The 27,961-nt window shown below is 38.0% G+C and overlaps 1 protein-coding gene across 4 annotated transcripts in view; it reads left to right on the top strand.

The window, feature by feature from the left end:
- wdfy3 (WD repeat and FYVE domain containing 3) overlaps positions 1-27,961 on the top strand; it is a 76,632-nt gene that overhangs the window by 36,649 nt on the left and 12,022 nt on the right. For 3 of the 4 annotated variants that reach the window (XM_084413519.1, XM_084413517.1, XM_084413520.1), the window contains 30 exons: positions 1,663-1,775; positions 3,087-3,321; positions 5,057-5,157; positions 7,445-7,663; positions 8,404-8,585; positions 9,167-9,398; positions 9,585-9,745; positions 10,918-11,029; positions 11,215-11,405; positions 11,907-12,059; positions 13,067-13,140; positions 13,738-13,899; positions 14,163-14,257; positions 14,561-14,681; positions 14,995-15,212; positions 15,392-15,588; positions 16,293-16,427; positions 16,707-16,886; positions 17,014-17,247; positions 17,445-17,544; positions 18,502-18,662; positions 19,817-20,046; positions 21,030-21,139; positions 21,287-21,469; positions 21,665-21,822; positions 21,920-21,997; positions 22,193-22,420; positions 26,254-26,422; positions 26,744-26,904; positions 27,191-27,339. In XM_084413519.1, coding sequence (XP_084269645.1) covers positions 1,663-1,775; positions 3,087-3,321; positions 5,057-5,157; positions 7,445-7,663; positions 8,404-8,585; positions 9,167-9,398; positions 9,585-9,745; positions 10,918-11,029; positions 11,215-11,405; positions 11,907-12,059; positions 13,067-13,140; positions 13,738-13,899; positions 14,163-14,257; positions 14,561-14,681; positions 14,995-15,212; positions 15,392-15,588; positions 16,293-16,427; positions 16,707-16,886; positions 17,014-17,247; positions 17,445-17,544; positions 18,502-18,662; positions 19,817-20,046; positions 21,030-21,139; positions 21,287-21,469; positions 21,665-21,822; positions 21,920-21,997; positions 22,193-22,420; positions 26,254-26,422; positions 26,744-26,904; positions 27,191-27,339 — 4,842 coding nt within the window. The remainder of the gene's footprint in view (positions 1-1,662; positions 1,776-3,086; positions 3,322-5,056; positions 5,158-7,444; positions 7,664-8,403; positions 8,586-9,166; positions 9,399-9,584; positions 9,746-10,917; positions 11,030-11,214; positions 11,406-11,906; positions 12,060-13,066; positions 13,141-13,737; positions 13,900-14,162; positions 14,258-14,560; positions 14,682-14,994; positions 15,213-15,391; positions 15,589-16,292; positions 16,428-16,706; positions 16,887-17,013; positions 17,248-17,444; positions 17,545-18,501; positions 18,663-19,816; positions 20,047-21,029; positions 21,140-21,286; positions 21,470-21,664; positions 21,823-21,919; positions 21,998-22,192; positions 22,421-26,253; positions 26,423-26,743; positions 26,905-27,190; positions 27,340-27,961) is intronic. The other variant, XM_084413518.1, reaches the window with a different exon arrangement.

The following is a 27,961-nucleotide window of genomic DNA, read 5'->3' on the forward strand; positions in this document are numbered from 1 at the left end:
CTAGTACAGTACAATACAGCGTATACAGTACATTACACAACTGATACAGTGCAGATTAGAGGGCCAGCTCTTTGTCCAGTACATCACAAGGCCTCAGCAATATTTATTTATATGTTGTTTATATATTTATTATATGTTTCTGCCCCCAGCCTTTTATTGATTAGTCTCCCACATGTGAGCTCTTTTGAACTGATTTTTGTTTATACAAGTACCAATCAGTTAAAGTCTGGCTTGACGATTCAGTCTGTTCTGATTCAATCTTATCACAGCTGCACGTTTGCATAAAAGGAAAATGATCAAATTTGACGCATCTTAATATTATTCAAAGCTCTCCATGGGTCTCCTCCAAGTCAAACGGATTAGCGATTTCAATTTTCCGCATGGCTGGTCAAATGTGATGAAGGATGCAGACTCGGTTCACTACAAAATAAAAAACAAAACAGCAGTTCACTCCAGCTCATTTGAGGAATCAAACCATGCCTTGTATCTTGGTTTAAATGTCATGCAACAGTCAGCTCTGCAAAAATCCTTCTGCAAATAGATGTAATAATGATAACAACAATAATAATAATAATAACAATATTTACTTAAATATTTACGTAAAATTTTTGGGTTAAAAATGATCCAAAATACATTTTTGAGCAAGTACATAATCAGCCAGTGTTCTAAACTATCTGCTTGCCTTAGCTCGATTCAAAACGGTAAGCTTGTAATAATGTTTTTAATTCCAGTGGTACTGGTGGATTTCCGCGGGAAATTCGAGCATGTCTTTGCGTCATTACGTCACATGTGTACACATAAAGAAGATGTCCTGGCTAGTAGGCTAAATTGCGTGCGAGGATGTTGAGGATGTTGGAAGTGGAGATTTATAGCCTTTTCTCACAGCACTTGATATAATTAAACTGATCAATTTGATGGCGGATCCAGAAAGGTTCGAACGACAATCACCAGTGACAACTGGAGATTCACCCGTTGTAAAATGCAAAAGACTTCGGACTGGCTACAGAAAAAAAGAGACTGCAGCCGGGCTCATGCGAAAACGAGGATAAATATCGGAACGGCATTAAATGTAGTCACGCAATGCTGATGTTGTTAACATTAACAATTTGAAAACAGAGTTTAATTTGCACGCTTTGACGTGATCGTTAGATTTAATCAGCGCCATTTACTGCGATGCATTTTTTCCCTTAGTTGGTCAGAACAAAAGTGGATGTTACTTATTTGTTCAGATGACATTTTCCGGTGAAAATTCATATGTTGATCATACTTCCAAAAAGTAGAATCTGTGATTCCGAATTACAGTATATCCACACCGGCGCGGCGACTGACAGCCGCACGTTCTCCTCAAAACATTGGATTCATCCGCGCTGTGCCGTGCCGAGGCACAACCCACGTAAAGTTGCTAATTCCGCGAATAACTGCAATTGCAGATTTCGAACAGAGATGGCGACAAAGAGGAAAAACTGCGGACTGCAGCTTTAAGTGATTTAATATGTATTGTTTATTAATATGTATTGTTGTTATTTAATATGTTTTTGATTGTATTTATTTGTATTATCTTAATCTATTTCTTAATGTATTGTGATTATGCTGGAAGATCAGGCAACTGTTCATTGTGTGGGTTATTGCTGTCGCTATAAAATGTTTTTATATATTTTCCAGGGAATTTTTAAGACTAGGGAATCCTCTGAATTGCGGTGCCTGGGACAAAAAGCTCCTGAAGCAGTACCGGGTCCACAAGCCGAGCTCCCTCAGCTATGAAGCTGAAATGCGAAGTAAGGAGAAAAAAAAGGAATGCATAAAGACTGTTAGAACTGTCAGTGTGCTTTTGTACCATCCCGTAAACAGTTTGTGTCAGTGTTACGTGGTCTTGTCTCTGTGGTTTCTCTGTGGGCCAGTGAAAGAAGGGACATTACTTCAGGCTTCACTGACTGTGGTCTTTGGTGAAATGCCATCAATCACCATCAGAATCAAACAAAACATTCTCCTCTCGGTCTCCTCGACTGCTGAGAGCCGTTCAATTGAACACGGTTTTGCCGGAGATGAGTTCCCAGCTTCCCTAATTACCAGTGAAATTACTTTTCTCCAAGCTCTCCATGTCCAGCGAGTCCGTTTTGAGCTTGCTAATTTAAAGGTTTCCTGCTTGCTTAGTTGATAGTCTCTGAGGAATACTGCTGTGTGTCCAGCGTCCAGTGAAAGCAGATATTTTTTTGTTGGTTATATCCACAACAGATTATGTCAGAATGAGGTTATTTAAGATAACTCTAATTTAAACAGAATGAAAAGATACCTTTAGCATTCATTTTTTTTACCTTTCTGTTTCACTGCTTGAATCTTTAAACAGCAAAATTGGGTGAAAGTGAAATGGCATTTATTATGTATGGGAATTCTTGATAAATTGACTGAATATTTTATACTTTCACAAATAGGGTACAAAATAGGGCCTGAAATGAAATAATGTTTTATTTTTCAACTAATGGCTAGTAAAATGAGATAGATGCTAAACAATTTGAGAATTTTGATCATGAACCTCAGGAGGGCAGATTAAAAATGAGTGGTTTTAATTTTTATTTTCAGTTTAATTTATGTGAGATTTTTATTTTTTCCCTGTTACCAAAATTTGAGACATTCAGTGTTGGGTAATAATAGTTTACAACCGTGATTTTTCTTGTTTTCAATAAATAAATACAATTAAATAATTAAGATATTATGTTACATATTATATTTATGTAATAAAAAATATATTAAAATATAAAAATTAAATCGACAAAATCTATTAATAAAAAAGAAACAAACATTTTCACTACAGACATTTAATGTGATGCTTTTCATGCGATGTTAATGTTATATAGTAGTTTATCAAACATATCTAACAAGAAACAGGATTTTTGCCTCCTAATGTTTCTTAAAAAAAATATAAACAGCACATATTAAAGTATAAAGTCACTTATACTAACAGAAATAACTGTTATCAATGTTACATCACAATTAACCATTAACTCATTCTAATTAATAGTGTAAAACTAAGCGAGCAGGAGAGTTTACGGGACCAGCCTAATTGTACATTTGACCTTTTGCACCTCCAGACAGCATGACCCTGTCCATGGAGGGTTTTGGGCCGGATAGCGTGTTCACAATTAATGAGGACAATAGCCAGTACCGGATCAGTCGAAGTCTGGTGCGATCAGCTGAGGGCAGCACCGTGCCCCTCACCCGAGTCAAGTGCCTGGTCTCCATGACGACGCCCCATGACATCCGTCTCCATGGATCGTCCGTCACCCCCGCCTTCGTGGAGTTCGACACGTCATTGGAGGGATTCGGGTAAGGCACTAGTCTAGCCTAGCCTATCTTTTGAAGATAAAGATTGTTTGCACACAGTCACTGTTTGCAGGCAGACACCCGTTTAGGCATCAGAGATTTATTGGCTTCAGTTCAGAATGTGTTTATCAGATATATGCGTCAGTCAAACATTTATCTGGTGTTGTGCTTTTAAAAGCTTGACCTAGTTTAAAGCTCACAGAAAAACAGAGGCTTGAAATACGCTTACATCTCTGAACGTATCTCAGTTCAAAGCGCAACAAAGAATCCACACTGAGCCTCCATCTGTTTCTGTTTAACATAATCCCATCAGGGTACGTGCTAAAACTGAAAATAACGCATCTTTAATATTTCATTTTTTTCATTAATTATGAAAGCGCAGTGATCATCATTTGTCTTATATCCAAAGTATTAGCTGCTTAAATGGGAGATTTATGTGTATGAAATGGGTCAACAGTTCTGTTTTTGTACCCAGCAGACATAATAGAGAGACCCACATGCTTCAAGTATTATTAGTTGTGCACAGATTTAATTTTGTTAGTCTCCCAATGGCCTTTCTATTGCTTGAACAATTGTGCAGCAGTTCTACTGACTTAAATACCACAAATTCCCATTAAACCTGCATTAAATGCACAGGCAAATCAAATGATGTGTATTTTATGTGTCTTAGTCAGGATCCTCCTGTGTCTTTAAATACTTCCTCCTTCATATGAATAGGACATGCAGTTTAGAATAATTGAAGATGTAAAAATCACTTGTACCTTGCCCACATTTCATCTTGCGGATGCTGAGAAAACTCTCGCGTACACACACGGTCCCCATCTGCCTTCATGAAAAATTCATGTAAACACGTTCTGTATTGGGCCATGCAGACCAGCCTAATGGTGCTGCTACAGCTGGGATAAGAGCTTTTTTGGTTATGAGGAGGAGGAGGACATTAACCCCCCCCTGTGTACACACATACATAGACTTCTATTGTTTGTATTTTTTTTTATCTTATTTAACTAAATTATTATTTAATAATTGATCAGTTTCAATAATTATATTAATATTCTTTATGAAATTATTTTATATATATGTGTATATAATATACTATATATAGTTTTACTTTTTTTTTTATTACTAAATAATTTTTCCCAAAATAGGGACGTCTCCAAATGTTGTTTTATCATGAACTAAATTAAACCCTTCCTCACTTCCGTGGAAGGTGTTTATGTTTCACTGTTTTTGGGTGGATGTTTGTATTGTTACTGTTTCTTTTTTTTATGCCACCATTTTTTCAATATTAAAATGACATACAAGGCTTCCTTTGTCAGGGTTAATTAGCCTCCAAAGAGACTCGTTTAGCTGTATTGAGTGACACTTTGTGGTTTTCTGTTTAATTTAATGAATGGCAGAATGTTTAATGAAGTAGGAGTTTTCCATAGGGTCGCACCTATTTTCATTATTTGCTTCTCTGACATTTAGTAATATCTGCTGGTGGTTGAATCAGTTTTATTCGTGGATGTTTGTAACCGATGTAATTTAGTGCTGTTATGATGAGCACACTCTGTCATTGTTACATAAGGCATGACACCCACAAATAAACATCCACATCTCCTCTTTATGCAGAATGTGAAATATTCCCACATTTTATGACTGTTACTGAGAGACGGGAGTGAAATGTGTGAAATGTCTGAGCTGCTGGGATTCCTGATAAATGAAAATAATTTTTTTATTTTCAATCTTCTCTCTCCAGCTGTTTGTTTTTGCCTAGTTTGGCCCCTCACAATGCACCGTCCAGCAATGCCAACACATCTGGAGTCAGTGACGGGGCGGTGGTCAGTGGTATGGGAAACGGTACGTGCTCATAAACACACTGTCCCCCAACACCCATGATTTGCATAACAGCAGCCAGCAGTTTCCCACCCTTCAGAAATCTTTATTAAAGGGAAAGTTCACCCAAAAATGAAAATGTTGACATCATTTACTCACCCTCATGTTGTTCCTGTATGAGTTTCTTTCTTTCGTTGAACACAAAATAGGATATTTAGAAGAATGTTGGTAACCAGACAGTTGACGGTAGCCATTGACTTCCTTAATATTTCCTCTATCTATCTATCTATCTATCTATCTGTCTATCTGTCTATCTGTCTATCTGTCTATCTGTCTATCTATCTATCTATCTATCTATCTATCTATCTATCTGTCTATCTATCTGTCTATCTGTTTGTCTACTACTAAATATTTCTTGAGCACCAACTCAGCATATTAAAATGATTACTGATGGATCATGTGACACTGAAGACTGGAGTTTGAGCTTTTATGATGTTTTATAATGTTTTTTTTGCTTTAGCTGTATTATGTTTAGCTTTTAGCTTTACCATCAAAGGATTGAATTAGAATAGATTTTATTATATATTAGAATAGATTTTAAATTGTAATAATATTCCTGCTAATATAATAATAAAAACACAATTTGACTTTTTTATTAAATAAATGAAGCCTTAGCTACAGTATTACATCCAACTATGTTTTTGTTACTTGCTTTAACTGCTCAGCTTTAAATGCATACTAAAATTAGTACTGAAGTCTTAAATGTTTTGAATCACAAGATGTTGCCAATTAGCTATTCTAACTTTTGTTGATATAAAAAGGCCATGGGATGAAATGAGAGAGATAAAAATAGCACCGGTATGTTGCCAATGGAAAATGGTGATATATAGTTTATCAGTTGTTATGTGATTGACCAATCAGAATCAAGTATTCCAAACAGCTGCGAATCTAACATTTTTGAGTAGGTTTTTGAGTTTACAGATTTGGGATGGCAAATGATGGCATTGCAGCTTGACAGAATTTTCGAAGCGTCTTGGCTCATGACAGGCGGGAGGTAGAGGGAACAGGAGCACAGCACTGTGACGGAATTTTAGCAAAGATGGTGGAGTCTAGAGAAAAGAGGCAAACTTGACAGAGCTTGGCAGAAATTGTTTGTGTGCCTTTACTCCTGTTTGAGCACCACCGGCTCACAGCAGCCCTGAGTGGGTGTACAAGTGCCTATGTAGTATTAATGAAGGTGATTCAGGGCTCGCTGCCTCTCCATCTCTCTCACTTCCTCTTTCTTTATTTTACTGTCTCTCTCTCTCTCGTTCATCCTCCCAATTTCCTCTCTCTCTCTCTCTCTCTCTCTCTCTCTCTCTCTCTCTCTCTCTCTCTCTCTCTCTCTCTCTCTCTGTTGAATGTAAATGGATGATTTCAGTATTTATAGATAGACTCCTGCATCATATCCTCTGACCTATTTTTGGCTATGACATCATAATTTCTTCCTCAGAGAGCTTCATTCAGAATCAGATCCCCTGCAGTCTAGTTCATTGTTCCTGTCTCTCTTCCAGGGGTTTCCTGGGTTTAGGGTACAGGCCAAAGTGGATTTAGTGTACATTTTCAAGAACCTCTACTTGATAGATCATTATGCAAAGTCCAGGGAGATTTATTCAGTGAAGATATTGGTCCCAAGACCATATAAAAAGAAACATTTTAACTTGAAAATAAATGATTAAAATAAATATGAAAATACAAAACATATATTAAATGGTTTTCAACATTGATCATAATAAGCAATGTTTCTTGAGCACCAAATCAGCATATTAGACTGATTTCTGAAGGATCATGTAACAATGAAGACTGGAGTAATGATGCTGAAAATACAGCTTTGTCATCACAGGAATAAATTGTATATTGAAATGGAAATGATTTCACAATATTACTTGTTTTACTGTATTTTTGTCAAAAAATTGCAGCCTTGGTGAGCATAAGAGACTTCTTTCAAAACATTTAAAAAAATTACTGACCCCAAACGTTTGAACAGTAGTGCCATTTGTAATGGAAAAACAAACAAAAATGTTTTTTCCGAACGTGGCCTCAGACTTTTGGAAACCCACTGTATACTTTGTCTAATAGGAAACACTTTACAATTCATCACCTGTTCAAGCAACATCAGAATTTAAAAGAGGTCTTGTATTCTAAAAATAATCAACATTATTATTCATATAGCATTGGCCCGCTGCTACTGTTATGTATCATTTTATATCCAAATGATGCAAAAAGAGAAAGTAATTCCTAATTTTAAATATCCTCATTATCATCTCTCCAGGTGAGCGTTTCTTTCCACCCCCGTCTGGCCTGAGCTACTCGACGTGGTTTTGCGTTGAGCGCTTCAGCACGCCACCCCAGAGTCACCCTGTGCGTCTGATCACGGTGGTGCGACGGGCCACCTCATCTGAGCAGCACTACGTGTGCCTGGCCATTGTGCTGTCTGCTAAGGACCGATCTCTCATTGTGTCCACCAAGGAAGAGCTGCTTCAGACCTACGGCAAGTGTTTCTTACAACTTCCTCTTTTAGCTCTTTAGTCAGCAAAGTTTTAATGATGTGGAATGTTTGTGAATTAGATGACCATTTCAACCTCTGTTCCTCTACGCAGATTAAATAAGCTTATTAAAGCATATGTTTAATGCTGTTGTTTGTGAACACATTACACAAATTAAAACATTTAAAATAATAATTTAAAGTCCCCCTGTAGTCAATGATTTTATCCCTTAAAACTCATCTTTGATCACCAAAATGACATTTAAATGTTTTTTTCCTTGAAAAAGTTACTCATTTAGTATACACGGTTCTATGAATATGCAAATTAGCCCCGCCTCCACTCACTCGCACCAGCTCAGAGATCCACTCGTTGACGTGATTTGTTACAAGGTAGCTTGTGACGTCAGAAACAACGCGATTTCAAACCGTGAGACTGTCTATGGTTCACAAAGAGAAAATACTCAACAATGGTGCTGACTTATGAATTTGTACATGGTTTGTCTTAAACCATATTAAAAACACCACATAGACATATGAACAACATTAAAAACTTGATTTTCACCACAGGGGGACTTTAAATATTAATTTAGCTTTTGATGTCACCACGCTTTTGCTTTGTAGGCAAACTGTTATCAATTAAGTCATTATGATGTAGCATTTAAGAGCCTGTTCCTTCTGAAATGCAGAGGAAAAGTTCCTTTGTCTGTGGTTAGTGACGTGACATCATTTCCTCTCTTCCCTCGCAGTGGATGACTTCAGTGAGGAGTCCTCCTTCTATGAGATCCTGCCCTGCTGTGCTCGCTTCCGCTGTGCTGACCTCATCACCGAGGGACAGTGGCACCACCTGGTGTTGGTTATGAGCAAAGGAATGCTGAAGAACAGCATGGCGACTCTCTACATCGATGGCCAGATGGTCAGCACGGTCAAGGTGTGGCCCAGCTCCTGATGTGGACACGTTTGTTTTGTTTTGACTTAAGTAATGGAAAACATTACTGTGGCGTTATTATCTTTTATGCACAAAGGTCATATTTTTTAACATGGCTCAAAACTGGTGTTTTGGCAAACAGATTAACCTAAACATATTTTTTCCTTACCTGTTCGTCACACACAAATCATATGCTGGGTCCAAAATGAACACTAAGCAGCATATGGGGGTAAAACCTCAGCTGTTGGCTAGTTACATTAAGAGATTTAAGTCTTAAGGCTGGAATACACTCTTTTTTTTCTGCCTAGATTTTTCCCCGTTTTAAGTCTGGACGCGATTACATCAAAGACAGTTTTGCAAATTTATTTGAGTTGACCGATTGTACAGAAATTTGCGTAGTGTATGATGGGCACAGGCTTTGATGTTTTAGCTTCAGACTATGAATCCATCCAGTCAGAGTATATTAAACATGTTCGATTTTTTTTTTGTTGTTGATTTTAAAACTATAAACTATAAAAATAAATAAAATGCCCCGCCCTGCAAACTGATAAGGTCACACTCTCTTCTTTTGTTTCTCTTTGTAGCTGCACTACGTTCACAATGCTCCCGGTGGCTCTGCCTCCACAAACCCACCTGTGATGAGCACGGTGTACAGCTACATCGGCACGCCACCGGCCCAGCGCCAGCTCTCCACTCTGGTCTGGCGCCTGGGGCCCACTCACTTTCTGGAGGAGGTGCTGCCTGCGGCCAGTGTGGCTGCCATCTATGAGCTGGGACCCAATTATGTTGGCAGTTTCCAAGCTGTTTACCTGCCATGTAAGTACCTGTTATATCACACTAGGTGGATAACTAGAGACTAAAAAGTAACTAATCTTAAAAGTAGATTTGTATTGTAAATGAATGGGTATTGTACTGATTAAATATTTTTGTTTAGCAAAATGCAGGTATTAGTTGCTTGTTGTGGCTTGATAATAGTGACAGGGTTTCCTCTCATATCTCCAGGTAAAGACTCAAAGACTGAGGCTGTGCCGCCCTGTCCTGTTGCGTTGGTCCCTGAAGAGAAGGTCTCCTTCAGTCTCTTTGCTCACTCTGTATCTAGTCTCACTGTGGCCAAGATACGAAAGGTCTACAACAAACTGGACAGCAAAGCCATCGCCAAACAGGTAAGCAGTCTCACACTCTTCCTGCTTCTTAATGCTAAAATTATATATATTTTTAATGCAGTAATTTTAATTAAAAAAAATTGTTTTTGTTACGATATTTCTTTCCTTTTTTTAAACAATAAACAAGCCAATGTTTAATTAATATTTAATTCAAATTGGCTTGTTTATTGTTTAAAAAAAGGAAAGAAATATCGTAACAAAAAAAATTTTTTTTTATTAAAATTACTGCATTAAAAATATATATAATTTATATCATCCATATGTCAATGTCAAAATATTAAATGTAATGAATATTTTAAAAGTTCCAATTTTGCATTACATTTAATATTTTGACATTGACATATGGATGACTTCCTGTTCAAATTAAACTGAACAACCACGAAGTAATCATGACTGTAAGCAATATTGTTTTTTAAAATGTAATTTATTTCTGCAATTTTCAGCATTATTACTCCAGTCTTCAGTGTCACATGATCCTTCAGAAGTCATTATAATATGCTGATTTGGTGCTCAAAAAATATTTCTTATTATTATTAATGTTGGACACAGTTGTGCTGCTTAATATTTTTGTGGAAACCATTTTTGTTTAGGTTTCTTTGATGAATAGAAAGCTACAAAATTTGAAATTGAAACAGAAAAATGTTTCATTTGTCTTCGTTGTCACCTATGGCAATTTAGCAATTTAATGCATCCTTGCTGAATAGAGGATTCATTTCTCCCCCAACTTATGCAGGTTGCAGAATGTGCAGAATTTTTCTTTTTTTTACATTTGATGCAGAATTCTTCAGGGTAAATGTTTAATGCAGCTTGTACTGTACTGTACCTTACTGTTATTGCAAGCTGAAAGCCTAAATCAACAAAAATCTTTAACTCCTCATATACATTATTTACCCCTTGTCCACCCCTTTATTAAAATTAAACTGCTTTTTGTGGAAAACGGCAGACTTAAAGACATTTTCTTTCTTTACTAATTTTATGGGATCATCTGCTGAGTTCAAGTATTGGCCACTTTTTGGTAGCTGAAAGTTAGCTAAAATATTTATTAAATAAACATGCAAGGGGTTTCAGAATTTTCCAATTCTGCAGAACTTTGCGGTGCAGGCCTGCTCCTCTGTAATTATTTGAATGATCACTTTTGGAAAGCTGCTCAGAGTGATATTTTCCCCTTTCAGCTTGGGGTTTCCTCTCATGAAAGTGCCACACCAGTCAAGCTCGTCCATAATGCAGTGGGCCATCTCAACGGACCGGCCAGGACCATTGGATCTGCAATCATCGGTTACCTGGGTGAGTGTGTGTGTGTGTGTGTGCTGTTTTCATCGAACAGTGGAGATCTGTGAGGATTTTTTGCAGAATAAAACATTTGAAAAGTTCATAAATGGACAATGGAAAGGCACAGCACAGCTTCTCCAATAAACCGGCCCTTTCACTCAATGTTCATGTATTTATAGCTGCAATCTTGTTCCATGTAGGTGTCCGCGCCTTCGTAACCAAACCAGTGGCCACCAACCTCCAGTACATCGGAGGAGCAGCTGCCATTCTGGGCCTGGTTGCCATGGCATCAGACGTAGAGGGTCTCTATGCTGCAGTAAAAGCGTTAGTTTGTGTTGTCAAGAGCAACCCGCTAGCTAGCAAGGAGATGGAGCGTATCAAAGGCTACCAGGTGGGCTGCAATAATTACTCTGTGAACTTTGAACTGAGGGTGTCCTCTGTTCTCTGCAGCTGTAGCTGTAGGATGTTATGAGCCAATGAGGTGGCAAATTAAATGCTAACAGCGAGCCTGGGCTGTTGTGACTGGTGACAGCCAACTGATGTGATAAGTGGGGGTTCGTATGGGTGGGGCATGCTGGGATGTGCTGGTTTAAGCATAACAGATGGTGCATTGTTTTATTTCTCTGCTGCCTTAATGGGGTCTGTATAGAGAATGCAATGTTTCATAGAGCTGATGTTGATTGTGGTGTCACTGTGTAAGGAAAATGAATGGCTGAATGTTGGGTTGCAGCCTGTTTTAAACTGATCGGTTCACTGAATCCTGAAATGAGTAGACTAACAAAAATATAGCAGATCATTCTTTTGCATGACCTTCAGTTTTTGTTGTTTTTTTCCTGTCAGCTTTAGATCATTGCTTGAAAGATCTTCTTTAACTGAGCGTCTTCTGTTACAGCTGTTGGCTATGTTGCTGAAGAAGAAACGGCCTCTGTTGAACAGCCATATCCTGCACTTGACCTTCTCTCTGGTTGGAACTGTCGATAGTGGCCATGAGACCTCCATCATTCCGAACTCCACAGCCTTCCAGGACCTGCTGTGTGATTTTGAGGTGCGAAGCTCACACGAGAAGCCTTAGTGGTGCTGTGATTTTTCAGTTTCTCTCATCCAGCTGATGTACAAAGAATAACTGACCTCTTTTAAACACCTAGTCAAGATCTATAAATATCTCAGACTGACATGATCAGTGACCTTGTTGAAAACTGAACTACAGGCACTTGTTTGTTTCTGGCATTAGAAATCCAACAGTTTTTCTGTTGCAACATAGTTTCATTGGTCCTGTTTTACACTGGTCACTTCAAGCGTATTCTCTGTGATAGCTATCCGATTGTGAAAAGACCAGGTGTAAATGCCCTCCAAAACGCTTTTGAGACAGAGTTAAATCCGATCGCTCAAATCACTTCAGGAGATGGTTTGAGAGGCATTCCAGATGAAACTGGACAAATGCATCTGGTTGTTAAAGCCACATATGTAAATTTTACACCTCCCAAAATGGCAAAAAATAAACGTGAGAGAGCGTGTTATGCCGGCTCCCGGTAGCCAGATATGACAGCGCTACTGCAACGCGCTTCGCCACAGATATGGCCCCCCGCAAAATCATAAACCGTCGCAAATAAACCTGAAAGTTCGCAGATTCATCCTGAAGCTCAAAACACAATTGATTTCATTAAAAGAGGTGTGAATAAACTTACCAGTGCTGATGCCGCTTTCTCTCCTTTTGCAGTCTTTGATCTTGCAATTAAGTGATGATAAATAAAATGCAGCTCATATCTGTTGCTTTCATTTACGTGAACTCTGTTAAATTTGCATATAGCATGGGAATTGAAGATCGGATTTATGTTCGTTTTGCTGAGACACATTTATGTGGCCAAGTGTAAATGGAATCGTTTTAACAAATCGGATAAATATCCGATCAGTGAAAACACATGACGTGACCAGTTGTAAATAGGCTCAGTAAGTGGTCTTCAGTTCTGAAACTGTTTTGTTTCAAAAGTTCAAGAAAATTGTTTGTTTTTCATGATATCCACCTTTTTTCTAAATAATTTGGTGTTCTTTCAGGTTTGGCTTCATGCTCCCTATGAACTGCACCTCTCTCTCTTCGAGCACTTCATTGAACTTCTGACTGAATCCAGGTAATCCATCTGTGCTTATTAAAACCTTTCTGCAATGCAATGTAACTTTTATTAAGCCCTATCGAAGGTTAATAGTGCACATTAAGCATTAACAATATGATGGAGACCCAGAAGCATTTCTATCTTACTATATATTTACATTTATTATAATTTAATTTATTCCTGTTATGGCAAAGCTGAATTTTCAGCAGCCATTACTTCAGTGTCACATGATTCTTCAGAAATCATTTAAAATATGATCTGATTTGATGCTCAAGAATAATTTAATTGTTTTTCACATTATGAATGTCTTAATGTTACTTTTGATCAATTTAATGAATCCTTACTGAATACAAGTACTCATTTCTTTCAAAATATAGAAAACAATCTTACTGACCTGAACTTTTGAATGGTAGTGAATGAATCGCATGGTATATGAAATGTATCAAATGGATTTTTGAGGTCTTCTGCCATATGTACATCATAGGCAAGGGGAGAGAGAGAGCATGAGAGGAAATCTGATTTTATTCGTGCCTTAGAGGGAGTGATGGTGCTAAATTCATAAACATTAATTAAATTATTATCACTAACACAGTGTTTAATTGTTTCTGTTCTCAGTGAAGCTGCTAAGAATGGCAAACTATTGCGGGAGTTCCAGCTGATCCCCAAACTGCTGCTGACTCTGAGGGATCAGTCTCTGTCTCAGCCCACCATCGCTGCCATCGGCAATGTCCTCAGTCTCCTGCTGCAGGGCTTCCCCAACTCATATGACCTGCTCAGGTAGACACAGATATGTAGACATTTTTAAATGTATGAAAAGAGAAGACTGAATCTGAATCAGAATTGACACAATCAGATCCATTTGATTTTGGACAGTTTCAGTTGCCACAGAATATACTGTGTTTAGAAGCAGAGGTGACTTGAGGAATCATTTCTGTTGTCTAAGAATTATTTGGATAGATATTACAATAATAAATACACTTAAAACATAATTATCAAAAAAAAAAAAACTTCAATTATTTGTTCATTTGTTTATGGCTAAGGTTTGGGCAGTTCATCTCTTCAACATTACCAACATTTGCAGTCTGTGAGAAGTTTGTCATTATGGAGAACACCAATGAGGAGAAGATCGATAGAGGTTGGTCATCTTTTTTTAAGTTTCAAATAAGCTTAGTATCTAAGAAAGATTTCATCTTAACATCACTCTCTTAACAAATCAGACCCTTTCAATCCTAGCAGTAGCTTTATTTTGGTCATCATCAAATTTGTGTGAAAAAAACTTGGATAGAAAATGGAAAATCTGCATGGGGAAGTTTCACCCTTAAACAAAATCCCAATCATGCAGATATCAATTGAAATGACTGGATTTCACCCACAACATTTCACCAAGCAGCATTAAATGTGACCGCACCTTTAATCTTCTTCCTGGGTGTTTGTCCAGGGGCTGATGATGAGTTTGGAGGCCTCCTGTCATCCAACCTGATTCTTCTGCGGAACAGACTGCTGGATATACTGCTCAAACAGCTCTTCAGCTGCAAAGAGAAGAACACTGTTAATGCACAGTGAGTGATGCTCCTTATTAAATCATGGGGGGATTATTAGACCTCAGAGAGCTGCACTGCATTTTACAGCATCTGTAACATTGTTACCTGAGCCTGCTGGATTAGGGATGATATCTTGGACTGGATACAGATGGAACTGGACACTTTAGCGTAGCCCGGGTGCATTTATTGCTTAACAGTGCTCTTAGTGTATGAAAAAATTGCAGAAAACACCATTTAAGCCTGTTGACTTAAAACATTATAACATACATTTGTAAGTTTCGCCTTCATATTAATCACCCTACCCCTAAATTCTTTCTGCTCCCTCCCACAGAGCATGTGATGAGCTTGTGCGCACCTTGGGTTTTGATTGGTTGCTGATGTTTATGGAAGAACACATTCACTCTAGCACAGTGACGGCAGCTCTCTTGATCTTGGTGGTGTTGCTGAGTAACCAATCCATCCTGAGCCGGTTTAAAGAGGGCCTGTCTGGAGGAGGGTGGCTGGACCACACCGACTCTGTGCTCACTAATAAGATCGGCACTGTTCTGGGTGAGAAGAGACCTAGCCTATGTGATCATATTTAATGATTATATAGATGTTAAAAAACAACTATCATTATACAGTAATGATATTTGATAACAATAATAATAATAAGAAGAACAATAACTAAGTATAAAGTATTATAACATAATTTGTGGGCCATTTATTTTACTCTTATCTCCTTTCAGGTTTTAATGTGGGCCGCAATGCAGGGGGCAGGTCAACTCTTCGTGAAATCAACCGAGATGCCTGCCATTTCCCAGGATTCCCCGTGTTGCAAACTCTACTGCCCAAACACACCAACGTTCCAGAGATTTACTTCATGCTCATGGCCCTCTTCCTCCAGCAGCCAATCACAGAGCTGCCTGACAGCCTGCAGGTACATGTCAGTATGCAAACCTTTTTTTTCCTACTAATCAAACTTAATGTCTTCATACATATGTTACCATCATATTATAAGATAATGAAGTATATTTAGAGTTTATTTACCAAATAAACATTTATATATGTGTGAGTGTGGATCACAATCCATATTTCACACGTCTGAGACTACTACTGAAATGCTTCTATTTTTCAAATGTATAATTTCACTTCATACTTCACTTCATAATTTTTTTTTTATTATTTGAGTGTATTATTTGCATTTTGTGTTAAAACATTGAACTGAAAAATTAACAGTATTTTCCTTTTTTTAATCTTTTGTACACATGATCATGTCACCAATTTTCTCTGATCATTAATGACCCAGAAATATTACAGAACCTGAAATAATTTCACATCAAATTCCTAAAACCTCAGATCTTTACTGTATATAGTTTACTATTTACTCTACTATATATAATATACTAGTGTTCAAAATAGAAATTTTCACTTTATCATCCATTTAATCATGCATGCTTAATATAAATGTTAACCATCTGCACTTGTTTTCTCTGTGATAGAGCATTGTAATGTCACCACTGTTCATGCTTTTACTTTTGAAATTAATTATTATTATTTAATTATATTTAATAATAATTTAATGCAATTGAATCATTTATATAATATATATTAACTATAATTATTGAATAATCCCATCTTCTCACACAGTTTGACCTGGACTCTATCTGGTCATTTATATTTGGCGTCCCGGCCTCCAGCGCTACAGTGGTGGGCTCCATTCACAACATGTGCACTGAAACAGCGTTCCTGCTCCTGGCCATGCTGCGCAGCATGCTCAATCTGGTGAGTCTCCAAGAAATATGTGTCCGAGGAGCAACTGTTGTTATTGTGATGATTGTTGTGGTTTTCAGTTGGTAGTTTATCAAAGGTTTTATACTACAACTAATGAAGAATTCTGGATGAATTGGGAAATTAATAACAAACTGATGCTCAAAGTAAAAAATTTAGGAAATGGTAAAATATTTTATGTTAAAACAATTGATTCCCATGACCACGCCCTTAAAATAAGCTCATAGCGTAAGCTGACATAGTTTTGGATATTTCTCTTTATCTAACCCACAGCCTTGGCAGTCAGAGGAGGAGGGTTCCTGGCTGAGAGAATATCCCATCACTCTCATGCAGTTTTTCCGTTACCTCTATCACAACATCCCAGATCTGGCACCCATGTGGCACAGCCCAGACTTCCTGTGTACACTTGCTGCGACAGTTTTCCCCTTCAATATACGGCCCTACTCTGAGATGGTATGCTCTTGCGCTTTGTCATTGTAACTGGCTTTTGGGACCTTAAGACCTTTGAGAATTTGTCCTTTTGATGTTCAAGGCACAATTGAAGGTTATTGTGTAGCTGAAAAAGTGCACTTTCCCTCAGGTGACTGATTTGGATGATGAAGCCAGCTCCCCAACTGAAGAGTTCAAAGCCTTTGTGACAGATACAGGCATGAACCGCAGCCAGTCAGAATACTGTAATGTAGGCAATAAAACCTACCTGACCAACCACCCAGCCAAGAAGTACGTCTTTGACTTCATGAGGGTCCTCATCATGGACAACCTGTGCATGACACCTGCCAGCAAACAAACCCCCATCATTGATCTTCTGCTAGAGGTAAGATCATTTCAGATATCTGCTCGATCACAAGTAAACATTTTATTTGTTGCCAGTTAAGCTACAGAATTTCAGTGCATGTCATTTTTGGCTTTATTTTGTATCGTGTTGTGGCACTTTGCATGCTGCTTATTAGAAGCTAATGTGCGAGTGTCCATCTGTTGGGCAGAAACGCTAACTTTGCTCTCTGTCCTCAGGCCTCACCAGAGCGCTCCACCAGAACCCAGCAGAAGGAGTTTCAGTCCTACATCCTGGACAGTGTGATGGAGCAGCTTCTTGCAGCAGATGTTCTGTTGGGTTAGTTGCCCTCCCCAATCGTCAGGTTTAGCTCAGGGAAATGCTTTGGTACAATGCTTCAGCCAAAAATGAAAATACTGTAATTTAATACTCAATCTCATTTTGTTCCAACCTCTGTGGTTTTTGATGCCAGTGAAGATCAGTCACAATATATGCAAAAAACAGGTCTCGATTGACCATATTTCAGGAGTTCTCAGCCTTTTTGACTAGAAGTCCCTAACATTGTCCAACACAATATACAAAAAAAAACCACCATGTAGGTGAAGATGTTTTCAGTATTTCTGGTGTTATAATGGCAAAGCTTTTTTTCAACTTTTCAGACTGGGAGTGTTATATTAAATTAATTAACCATGATTCATTTTGTGGTTCGAGAAGTTTCTAGAATCTAGAAGATTCCAGAAGAATTTTATCTGACTTTTTAGCATTGAAATTTAGAGTTATATTATGTAGTATATTAACAAGAATTTATTAATTTAAATACTTAAGTCATCTTGTGCCTGCTGGTTGAGAACCACTGCCATATTGGAATGTATATAGCACAAATTAGATTTTATAGCTATGACAGATGGTATGATATTCAGAGAGTGATGATCTACATTTTTTCTGTTTCTCATATGGCTTTAGAAGGATTGTAATATAGCTCAAGAGTCATACAAACTACATTCATGGTACTTTATTAGTTCTTTGTCTCATTTTTGGCGCTCGACAGCCTCAGTCCCCCAAAAAGAAAAAAGTCTTATTTCATGTTAGAAAAACATTCAGGATTTGGAATGTAAGTGAAAATAGAAATTTCATTTTATTTGTTTAGCTGCCAGTGTGCCCCTGAAGCTGATGGTGACTTCTGTGACCCCTGACATCCACCACATTTCCCCTTGTTCTAATGTTCCCTAAGTAAAAATGATATTAACCATTTCTTCATTGCAAATCTTTCATGTTTGTGGGTCTTTCCTCCAACAGGTGAGGAGGCATCATTACCCATAACGACAGGAGGAAGTTACCAGATTCTGGTCAACAATGTCTTCTACTTCACCCAGCGTGTGGTGGATAAGCTGTGGCAAGGCATGTTCAATAAAGAGTCCAAGCTAGTGGTGGAATTCATAGTTCAGCTGGTCACCCAGGTGAGCGCAGTCCTGTGACCTCATACTAGGGCTTAACCTCCAATTATGCTTTCACACTACCTACATCATAAGCACACTTGTTCCCATTGTCAAAATGTCTCTAAGGAATTATTTATTAAATTAGGTGATACAAAGGCACAGTCTTGCTGTAACATTTTTGGCTAAGGATAGTTCACCCAAAAATTTAAATTCTGTCATCATTTATTCACCCTTGTGTCGTTCCAAACCCGTAGGACTTTCATTCATCTTCAGAATGCAAATTAAGTTATTTTTAATAAAAATCTGGGCCAGTTCTATCCCTCCATTGACAGTTATGCAACTACCACTTTGACGCTTCAAAAAGATCTTAAAGAGATCGTAAAACTAATCATATGAATTTAGCTGTTTAAGAGACACGCTATATACAGTATATTATAATATATACAAATACATTCCATACAAATTAGTACTTTAATAGACGTGTCTCAAATATATACTATCAAAAGTTTGGGGTCAATAAGAATATTTTCTTGAAATAAATGAATACTTTTATGTAGCAGTGACTCAAAAACTCTTACCTTAATCATTTAAGAACAATCTAAAGGACCCACAATCGGCCGTTGGTAATCACAGCCGTGCTGATATAGAGCCATATTGCACGGCTACGAGTGTGATATTGCGTTTACACAACATTTTGATGCCACGTGTTTAAAAAATAAGAAACGACAAACAGTGTCTTTAAAAACTATTTTGTGTGGAACTACTTCCTTCTGCTACAGATTCAAATCTAAAGTTGACAGTTTAACAGTTGAGCCCGAGCCTCCGTTACTAATTCTAAAATGTCACTTTGCTTCATTGAAGCTTTTTGTATTATGTAGAGCTGAATATTAGACGAGAGATGTTCTATAAACGAGTGTATTACCTGCATCTACTGTAGCTGATATTCTTCTGGTCAATCAGTTTGAATGTCTGCTGAGGAAAGCGGTATCTTTGTCCTTGTCTATAAACATTACAACTTTCTGTTATTTTGACAATGCTGTCTCTCTCTCTTCTCTCTCTCTTTTACACTTCTTATTTCCAAGACTTTTATTGCATTCCTATGTGATTTACATAAGTGGTGGTTTCTCAACAGATCTCCTTTCTTCTGTTTTTTTACCCCTTTTTTTCCTCAACAGTCTAAACGCCGATCACAGGGTTTGTCTCTGGACTCAATCTACCATTGTCTGAACCGAACAATACTTTACCAGCTCTCACGACCACACAAGACTGTCCCGCAACAGGTCACCCTGCTGGATTCACTTCGTGTGCTGACGGTAAACCGAAACCTTGTGTTGGGACCCGGCAACCATGACCAGGAGTTTGTGGCCTGTCTGGCCCACTGCTTGATCAACCTGCACACGGGGAGGTGAGAGAGACACAGGGTCGTAAGATGTTTTTAGGCACTTTATGTGAAATCAAGGGTTTATGAATTTAGAGCGTATAGATGGACATACCAGGCTCTCGTGCTGTGGTTTCCGTTTGACTTGCAAGGAGTCTCTGGTTCAAATCCAGACTTTTGTAAGTTTCATTCAAAATACATTTAGATGAACAGATAAATGGTTAGATGTGTGCTGACAAAAATAAATGAAATAATACTAGATTAATAGACAGTGTGTTTATATAAGCAAACTGTGAAGCAAACACATACATTTAGATAGATGTATAAACTATATGAGCAGTAAAAATAAATAAACTTTTGATTGATGAACATTGTATATAAGATATGAAAAATAAGTAAATAAATTTAGTTAATAATAAGTAAATAATTTAATTAAAAAATGAATGAATGAATAAATAATAAAAAATACTAATAAAATACATTAAGATAGAAAGATAAATGGGTAGACATCCTGTAGGAGCTGTGAAAATGAATAATTGCTCTTCTCAGTCTCAGGATTGTTTGCGATTGTGCTGCTCTCTGCTTTTCTGTTGTGAGTCACTGTGAGAGATTTGAGGGGGAGGTTCACGTTGTCATGGCTCTGCATCTAGGCTGACTCAGAAGTTTGGCTTCAGAGAGACTGAGAAATGAGAGCAGCTCAGAGACAATGAGCAGAATTACATTAGTGTGCAGTGCTGATACTCTGAGCCTCTGAGCTCTGCTGACGCAGGAAGATCAATAACTTCAACTGATTTGATTTTGAGTGTCTGATGTGCTGAAATGATAGTTCATTATTCGTACTGTTTGTGATTTGGCATTCAAACTCATATTATTGACTGACAGTATGAATGCGTCACATGATATAGCACTGATAAATCATTGGCCAAAAAACCCTGGTGTCTTTAAATGTATGAAAATCGTATGCTGTATCGCCTAGTCACTGGTCAGTTCTCTTTCATGTTCTTTTACAGTAGTGTGGAGGGCTTTGGTCTGGAGGCGGAGGCCCGAATGACCACCTGGCATGTTGCAGTTCCTTCCGAGAACGAGTCGGACAGCGTCCAGAGCCAGGATGTTAGCGAAGGTTGTTCTTTTTCTGACATTTCTGGGGGGGGGAAATCTGTGCTGGATTAAAGCGTAGAGTTTAATATCTTAAACACTTTTACAAACCCTCATAAAAGCCATTATTAATATCTAGCTTATTCTGTCCTTCTTGTTTTGTGTGTGTTAGGTCGTCAGTTGCTGCTCAAAGCAGTGAACCGTGTGTGGACGGAGCTCATGCACAGTAAGCGACAAATGCTGGAGGACATTTTTAAAGTGTCTCTACCTGTCAATGACAGAGGACATGTGGACATCGCCACCGCCCGACCTGCTCTAGAGGAACCTGCTGCTAAAAGCTGGCAGAGCCATCTGGGTGAGGAAAACGTCCTGTAAAACACACTCAAATGTTCACTTTATAATTCCATCACATGTGCAGATTCTCTCAATTTTAGCAGCATGTTGCTTTCACACTCTTTCCTGTGTCTATCTTTGTCACTCTGCTTATTTTTTTTCTCGATCTGTTGTGTGTTTCTCTTACTGTGTTGAACAACTTCTGTTTTCCTTCTAGTCCATGAGAAAAAATGCATCAGCAGGGGTGAGACTGTTGCCCCAGCGAATCAGTCCAAACTGTCTCGAGTCAGCAGTGGCTTTGGTCTGTCCAAACTGACCGGTTCCCGTCGCAGCAAGAAGGAAAGTGGAATGAACAAGAACAACCTTTCTGCTCAGGTAACTGACAAAACAACTTTCACAAATGTGGAAAAGAGCTGATCTTTCGGACTTGCACCGGCAGTTTGTACTCACATATAGTTTTGACTGTCCACAGGAAACCTTCCAGTGGATGTTCACGCACATTGCTGTCGTTCGGGACTTGGTAGCAATGCAGTACAAGGAGCATCAAGAGGTAACCTGCACAATTTCAAACACATATAGAAAGGTTGCATAGATTATTTTTAGAACAATAATAATTGGTTAAATGTTTTAAATGGGGTAGTCATCAAATAAATGTTTTCCCAAGCCTGATTGTAGTGGAATGACTAATAAAAAAAAGATACAAAAAAAAGATGTTTGTTCCAAATATGCATTTGTTTCTTCACAGAGGCAGCAGAATGCCCTGAAGTATGTGATGGATGAGTGGGCAGGGATTGAATATGAGCTGCTTCGGGAAAGGGGTCTCTGGGGGCCTCCTATTGGCTCCCATCTGGATAAGTTTCAGTTGGACATGACCGAGGGACCCTGTAGAATGAGGAAGAAAATGGTTCGGAATGACATGTTCTACATTCATTATCCCTACGTGCCTGATCCTGAGCCCAACGCAAGTACTCTGGTTAGTTTATGCCCTTCTTACCCCTTTTTTGTTGTAGTTTTTAATTAATGAGGTACCTGTAGTGTTTTTTTTTATCTCAGATAAGTTTTGGGACAATACTATATCGTTGCTGTCGGGCGTAAACCTTGTATCTTTAAAAACGATACTTTTCAGGATTTTGTTTGTTTTAATAATCACTGTGTTGTCAAAGTTGATATTGTGGCTTTATATATGGTTAGACACTTGCATAAGTCATTATATTATTATTATTATTATTATTATTATTATTATTATATATTATATATTATAAAATTATTAACGTTTTACCAAAACTAAGCTCAAATGGTGTTACAAGGTTTTTGACCAGAGAAAATTTAGGACATACGTGTTTTGTCCATCATTAGAATGGCCACATCTGAGGTAGCAAGTGCATTGCTTTACGCTTTCATCAAATTACAGATTATAAAGTTTACAGTGGCTATGTGGGGACCCAGTTTTTTTTTTGTCATTTGGACAAAATCTTATGTTATAAAAGAAGAGCTACACACAGGCTATTTAAGGCAGTATTGGCAATGACTTAACGACAAATGCTAGACTAAGACACTCTTCTCCACTCCCCAAATACATAAAACATTAGCCTTCTATACTGGATATACACTCACCTAAAGGATTATTAGGAACACCTGTTCAATTTCTCATTAATGCAATTATCTAATCAACCAATCACATGGCAGTTGCTTCAATGCATTTAGGGGTGTGGTCCTGGTCAAGACAATCTCCTGAACTCCAAACTGAATGTCAGAATGGGAAAGAAAGGTGATTTAAGCCATTTTGAGCGTGGCATGGTTGTTGGTGCCAGACGGGCCGGTCTGAGTATTTCACAATCTGCTCAGTTACTGGGATTTTCACGCACAACCATTTCTAGGGTTTACAAAGAATGGTGTGAAAAGGGAAAAACATCCAGTATGCGGCAGTCCTGTGGGCGAAAATGCCTTGTTGATGCTAGAGGTCAGAGGAGAATGGGCCGACTGATTCAAGCTGATAGAAGAGCAACTTTGACTGAAATAACCACTCGTTACAACCGAGGTATGCAGCAAAGCATTTGTGAAGCCACAACACGCACAACCTTGAGGCGGATGGGATACAACAGCAGAAGACCCCACCGGGTACCACTCATCTCCACTACAAATAGGAAAAAGAGGCTACATTTTGCACGAGCTCACCAAAATTGGACAGTTGAAGACTGGAAAAATGTTGCCTGGTCTGATGAGTCTCGATTTCTGTTGAGACATTCAGATGGTAGAGTCAGAATTTGGCGTAAACACAATGAGAACATGGATCCATCATGCCTTGTTACCACTGTGCAGGCTGGTGGTGGTGGAGTAATGGTGTGGGGGATGTTTTCTTGGCACACTTTAGGCCCCTTAGTGCCAATTGGGCATCGTTTAAATGCCACGGCCTACCTGAGCATTGTTTCTGACGATGTCCATCCCTTTATGACCACCATGTACCCATCCTCTGATGGCTACTTCCAGCAGGATAATGCACCATGTCACAAAGCTCGAATCATTTCAAATTGGTTTCTTGAACATGACAATGAGTTCACTGTACTAAAATGGCCCCCACAGTCACCAGATCTCAACCCAATAGAGCATCTTTGGGATGTGGTGGAACGGGAGCTTCGTGCCCTGGATGTGCATCCCACAAATCTCCATCAACTGCAAGATGCTATCCTATCAATATGGGCCAACATTTCTAAAGAATGCTTTCAGCACCTTGTTTAATCAATGCCACGTAGAATTAAGGCAGTTCTGAAGGCGAAAGGGGGTCAAACACAGTATTAGTATGGTGTTCCTAGTAATCCTTTAGGTGAGTGTATATACTTATACTTATACACTGTGTATATGTATAAATATAGTGTATATGTATAGTGTTTCTTGAGTAAAAAAACCCTGCTGTACTTATTCAAAGAACCAGTTCTTTATTTACTCTAGCACAGCAAACAAGCAGAGACGGTCCAAACTGCTTTCTGCACTTCATTTACGATAGAGGCGGGGTGGAGTTATGAGGTTTGACCTGCAGTTTGAGAATCCAATGGAGTTACAAGGTTTAGTCACAAGCTCTTTTTAATACTTTTCATTGGTTAAATATTTGCAAAACCCACAGACAGACGTAAAGGGTAACCAATAGTAATGATTTATGAAACAATTTTAAAATGATGAAATACTGTCCACCCGACAGTGACGATACGCTACATGTATTATTACATTTGGTTAAAATGCAGGTTGTAAATTACATCCATTAAAAATTATGTCCATTAAAAATCAATTAGTTAATAATAATGTAATAATATTATTTAATTCTATTTTTTCTTATTCATTTTTTTAGTCAGATTTGAGCTGAATATAAGTAAAGTTAGATAGAGATAGTCATCTTCAAAGATTTCAAGATTTGCTTAAAAAGAAGGTAATTATGACTGCCCGAAATAGAAAATAATCTTATGCAATTAGGTTTAATCTTATTTTACCCCATTAACTGGAACTATAGGCACATTCAACAGACTTGTTTCAGTGAAAGTCAGCGTGTGTATAGCACTAATGGCTGATAATATGCTCTGAATGGATCTTTTGTGAACTCTCAAACTTGAATTAGCAGCATTAGCCATATAATGGTAATGAATGCACATAAGGACCCTTAAATGCTTTCATATGCTCCTCTTGCCTTAACCCATTTTTCCCTCTTTAGAATCACTCTCAGGTGCCATTACTGGCCGCTGTGGTTAACTTAACAGTCCAGGTAGAAACTGAAGTGTGCCTAAACTACAGTCTTGCTGTATGCTCTCAAACAACTGCATTGAATGCTGCTGAATGCTTAACTTGTAAAATAGGTCCCCCCAGACCTTCTACATGTGCCTGGCTCATGACAGGGAGGTGTATGTGGATTTACGCCTCTGCAGAGCTTTTAAAATGATTGGAGATGTTTTCTCTGCTGTCATTCCTGTTGAATATATTTCATATACAGAGAAACCTCTAAGAAAATAGATTTAGGACAGCTCCTTCCCTCGTTTGCTAATCCTTTTTAATCCATATTATGGTATGTGTTTTGAAGTTGAACAATATTCAAACAAGAATGTTGCATAGTACTGTTACAACTGACTAATAATTGGTATTCATGTTGAATTATGTAATTACTGGCACCAAACAGAACTGCAGAAATAAAGACTGTTTCACATATTTCACCCAACTTCCATTGTTCAACAAACAGATATTGTAGCCCCACCCTAAACTCTCTCCATTGGTTGAGCCAGTGTTGTTACGTGTGGCCAATTTGGACCACTTAAACAAACAAATTGCAGTTCTGTTTGGTGCTGCTAGTTGTGCAGAAATTACATACTTCACCTTTAATTATAGTTCCTTGAATTGTATTTCGATGGAGGTTGATAAACCGCATGTCCATGCAGATTGTTTTTCTCCCCAAAATCAATTGTTTTAAATTTGCATACAGATACTTGACTGAATTTGAATCTTGAAAACTTGCTGATCTAAAGATGTTTAAATGCTTGAATTATGCTTTGTGGGTGAATATACAGTGCGCTATGTGAATATGAACAGTGCGCTATATGAATTGCACAATAAATGTGAATTGTCAGTGTGGGATTTTCTTAAGGAGTGACGCTCATTTGGCTGTGTCGAGCCCAAAGTGTGTTTGCATGCCTCTGACTGGATTCCTCTGGCTGTCACTGACTTGCAAGAGCGTATTTTTCATTATAAAGGTTTTCCATCAAGGTTGGTAAAAATCCAAAAGAAGTGAATTAATCCTATTAAAGAGTTCTTGTTCAATTTCAATCCTCCCAGAAACCAGTGCGCTACCGCCGAGCGATCAGCTATGACAGTAAGGAGTATTACATGCGTCTGCTGTCAGGGAACCCGGGGATGTACCAGCACTCCATAGAGCAGAACACAGAGGGAGAGACCACACAGCAGGAGCCTGAGCATGGAGAGGACACCATCGCAAGGGTCAAAGGTCAATATATGTTACTGTGAAACTACTACAGAAGTTAAATGCTCACTGGTATAAATTGAGTTTTATAGTTATTGATTATACATTTTGCTTGTCGAATGTATGTAGCATATAGAAAAGAAGTACCATTTTCAATACAGTGAATTCTTCTCCTTTTTCAAAAGACTTGACATACTGTACAACTACTACTAACTTGTTAGTAAAAGGTAATTCTGCCGACTCTTTAAATTGAATGGGAGAAACTGTCTGTCGAATGATATGATTGTCTATCTATTAAAACTGTGTGTTGTATGAATTGACTCAGTGTGCTGTGTTATGTTATAGGTTTGGTGAAGGCCCCTTTGAAACGGTCCCGCTCCACAGCAGATGGGGCTGATGAGGACAGTCAAGACCAGCTGCAGGAGTTGCTGGAGTCAGGAGCTATGGACGAGGAACAGAAAACCGACAACACCACGCTGCTCCGTCTGCTGGAGGAGGGAGAGAAGGTCTGCAGCACTACACGGCTCCACCTCTTCCTTCACAACATCCTAGACACACTGCTAAACAACTGCGATTTGTTTTTACTGGCAGTCTCTGTTGCTTAGAAAATTTGAGTCTTTGGATAAAGCTTTATTTTGATCATTACAATTGCGGTAGCTGTCAGATTATCCCCCATTGGTATAAGGGAAGTAGTAATTCAAACTAGTCAGGTTGTTATTTTACTTCATGTGTTATTTGGATTGATTGATATGAATGGTACTGAGAATGTGTTTCCTATGTTTGTTCTGATAGATCCAGCACATGTACCGCTGTGCTCGGGTTCAGGGTCTGGACACCAGTGAAGGACTGCTCTTATTTGGGAAAGAGCATTTTTATGTGATCGACGGCTTCACTATGACTGTCACCAGAGAGATTAGAGACATTGAGACACTCCCGGCAAAGTAAGAGTTTTTATGTTTGTTTTTCTGCTCTTAGCTAATTACAAAAACTCACTTGTATCTGATAATCTGGTCAAAATCAATATTCTTTCCTACTGGCCCAAAATGCAGATTTTCTGTTTATTACAATTATATATTATATATTATATATATATATATATATATATATATATATATATACACAGTGCAATGCATAAGTGAATACACCCATGCTAAAGTTGACTAAAAAGAGGAATACAATTTTTTTCCTAATTTTTTAAATTAAGGCATTAAGTTCAATTTCCAAAATATGATTTTTTATTCCTCTTTTTAGTCAACTTTAGCATGGGTGTATTCACTTATGCATTGCACTGTATATATATATATATATACACACACACACATACATACACACACACACATACATACACACACACACATACATACATACATACACATACATACACACACATACATACACACATACATACATACATACATACACACATACACACATACATACATACACACATACATACACACACATACACACATACATACATACACACATACATACATACATACACACATACATACATACATACACACATACATACATACATACACACATACATACACAGTTATA

This window comes from Rutilus rutilus, assembly GCF_951802725.1.
Source record: "Rutilus rutilus genome assembly, chromosome: 7".
NCBI lineage: Eukaryota > Metazoa > Chordata > Actinopteri > Cypriniformes > Leuciscidae > Rutilus > Rutilus rutilus.